At 63.7% G+C, this 2,445-nt stretch overlaps 1 protein-coding gene across 1 annotated transcript; it reads right to left on the bottom strand.

Moving 5' to 3' along the window:
- Position 1: 1 nt before the first annotated feature.
- LOC124232085 (saoe class I histocompatibility antigen, A alpha chain-like) lies at positions 2-1,997 on the bottom strand (the record flags this gene model as incomplete). Its single annotated transcript, XM_046649059.1, has 4 exons — positions 1,817-1,997; positions 1,207-1,476; positions 704-979; positions 2-90 (listed from the first exon to the last, which is right to left on the bottom strand). Coding segments are annotated over exons 1-4 (699 nt in total), but the record flags the coding sequence as incomplete, so codon positions are not given.
- Positions 1,998-2,445: the final 448 nt, after the last annotated feature.

Here is a 2,445-nt window from a genome sequence, read left to right on the forward strand (position 1 = left end):
TCTCCGCAGGGTAGAAGCCCAGGGCCCAGCACCTCAGGGTGACCTCACGGTCAGAGATGGAGTAGTGGGTCACATGTGTCTTTGGGGGATCTGAGGAGAAGGATCAGAAAATTCAGGAACTTTGCATCCGTTTGGACCACTGAAGCAGCACTCGTGACCATCCTGAGAATGGACGGGACAGTTGGGGTGGGGGAAGGGCTCACAAAACTCAGACACCAGCCTGGACACAGGAACCTGAAATAACTCCACTCCTTGGAAATTTCTGGAATCAGAGTGAGTCAGCACAGGGTAGGAGGCAGGTCTCTGAAGAAGAGTAAAGGGATTTCTGGTCCTGAGCTGGGTGGAGGCGAAATGACTCAGAAAACCTGGTCAGACCTCAAACACGGTTAGGCTGTGGGGCCTGGAACAAGGCCTGAGAGAGAAAGTCCCAGAGCTGCCGCCAGAGTCAGAGGGAACCCTGTCAGTCATTTCAGAGACAGCTTCTCCCTCCATCCCGGAGAGCCTGGACCACTTAACGTCCCTGAGAAAAAGGCAAGCCCTCTGGGGAGTCACTCTTTGGCACTGCATCTGAAAACCCTGGCAGACTCAGTCTGCCGACCCATGGGCTGGGCACATTCAGGGGTGGATCACATTTCCCTCCTCTCTCTGCGGGATGGCAGGCTCGGCCCACTGGGAGATCAGGAGGCCCCGCGGCCCCTCGTACCTGCGCGCTGCAGCGTCTCCTTCCCGTTCTCCAGGTGTCTGAGGAGCCACTCCACGCAGGTGCCCTCCAGGTAGTTCCTGCGCTGCTCCGCCACACCGGCCGCCTCCCACTTGCGCCGGGTGATCTGAGCCGCCGCGTCCGCCGCGGTCCAGGAGCGCAGGTCCTCGTTCAGGGCGATGTAATCGGCGCCATCGTAGGCGGACTTAAAGTACCCGCGGAGGAGGCGCCCGTCTGGCCCCACGTCGCAGCCATACGTTTCCTGGAGGGTGTGAGACCCTGACCCCGCCCCGAGGTCAGCCCAGACCACTCGCCCCTCCCCCCCGCAGAGATTAAACCCAAACTGAAAATGAAACCGCGGAAAAGTCCCCGCCGCCGGCTCTTCCTGGGTCGGGGGCCGGGCGGGTCCCGCAGCCTCGGGGTGAATCTCGGACCCGGAGACTCGGGGAGACCCCGGCCCGTCCGTGGGGATGGGGGGGGTCGCGACCTGGGCCCGCGTCGCTCACCGGCCTCGCTCTGGTTGTAGTAGCCGCGCAGGGTGTTCAGGCTCACTCGGAAAGTCTGTGCGTTGCCCTTGGCGCGCCGCGTCTCCCGCTCCCAATACTCCGGCCCCTCCTGCTCCACCCACGGCGCCCGCGGCTCCATCCTCGGACTCGCGGCGTCGCTGTCGAACCGCACGAACTGCGTGTCGTCCACGTAGCCGACGGAGATGAAGCGGGGCTCCCCGCGGCCGGGCCGGGACACGGCGGTCAGGAAATACCTCATGGAGTGGGAGCCTGGGGGCGGGGAGGGGCTCAGACCCGGCCAACCCTCCTCCCGGCGCGGGTCTGGGTCCAAGGATGATGGGGCCAGGAGGGGGCGAGGGGAGGGGCTCTGGAGACGGAAAAGAGGCGGCGGACGGAGTAGCGCGGGAGACCCCAGTGGGTAAGAGGAGAGGGCGGGAGACTGGGGAGGAAAGGAAATGGGTCAGGACGCGGCGGGGCCGAGGAGGGGCGGGGTGAGCGTGTTTGGGCTGGGTCCACGGAGGCGCCCCTTCCCTGGGGGTCCTGCTCCTGGCCGCGTGGTCCCCTCGCTCCGCCCCCCGCAGAGGCAGTTTCCTCCCGATCCCGCATTCACCTGCCCAGGTCTCTGTCAGGGTCAGGGTCCCCGAGAGCAGCAGGAGGAGGGTTCCGGGCGCCATGACCCTTATTCTTAGGGTTTGAGGAGAACCTGAGCCCCGGAGGGTGGTGGAGACTTTATAACCAGGAACGACAGACACGCTGATGGGCTTCCCTAGAAACTGGACTCGCAATGGGAGTGACAACTGGGGCCGCGTCATGAATCTCCAGGCAGGAGGACCTGACACAGGTTGTGAGAGGGAGAAGTGAATCTCAGGGAGACAGGGTCGCCCCAACACTGAGCCGCAGAAACCGCCCCAGACTCCGCCCTCGGGGCCTGAGACCCTGAGAACCACTTGCCCTGACCCCTCTCCTCCTGTACCGAGAGCTCTTTGTCACACCGTCTCCCTGAGTCCTGGCCCAGGGGCTGTCAGAGGAAACCAGGGAGAGACCCCCAGGCTGGGCTCAGCCCCTTTTCCTCCTCTTACTGGAATCTCTCCCCCTGAAATGGACTCGCTGACTCCCACCCCTCACCTCTCCCCTGGACTCTTCTAGAAGAAAACTCAGCCCCAGGGAACTTGATGCCAGAGAGTGAGCTCGCCCTGGGGAATGGAGGGGGAGGGACTGGGGTTTTCTCTTTAAACCTGG

The sequence above is a fragment of the Equus quagga genome, unplaced genomic scaffold (assembly GCF_021613505.1).
Source record: "Equus quagga isolate Etosha38 unplaced genomic scaffold, UCLA_HA_Equagga_1.0 HiC_scaffold_2227_RagTag, whole genome shotgun sequence".
Taxonomy (NCBI): Eukaryota; Metazoa; Chordata; class Mammalia; order Perissodactyla; family Equidae; genus Equus; species Equus quagga.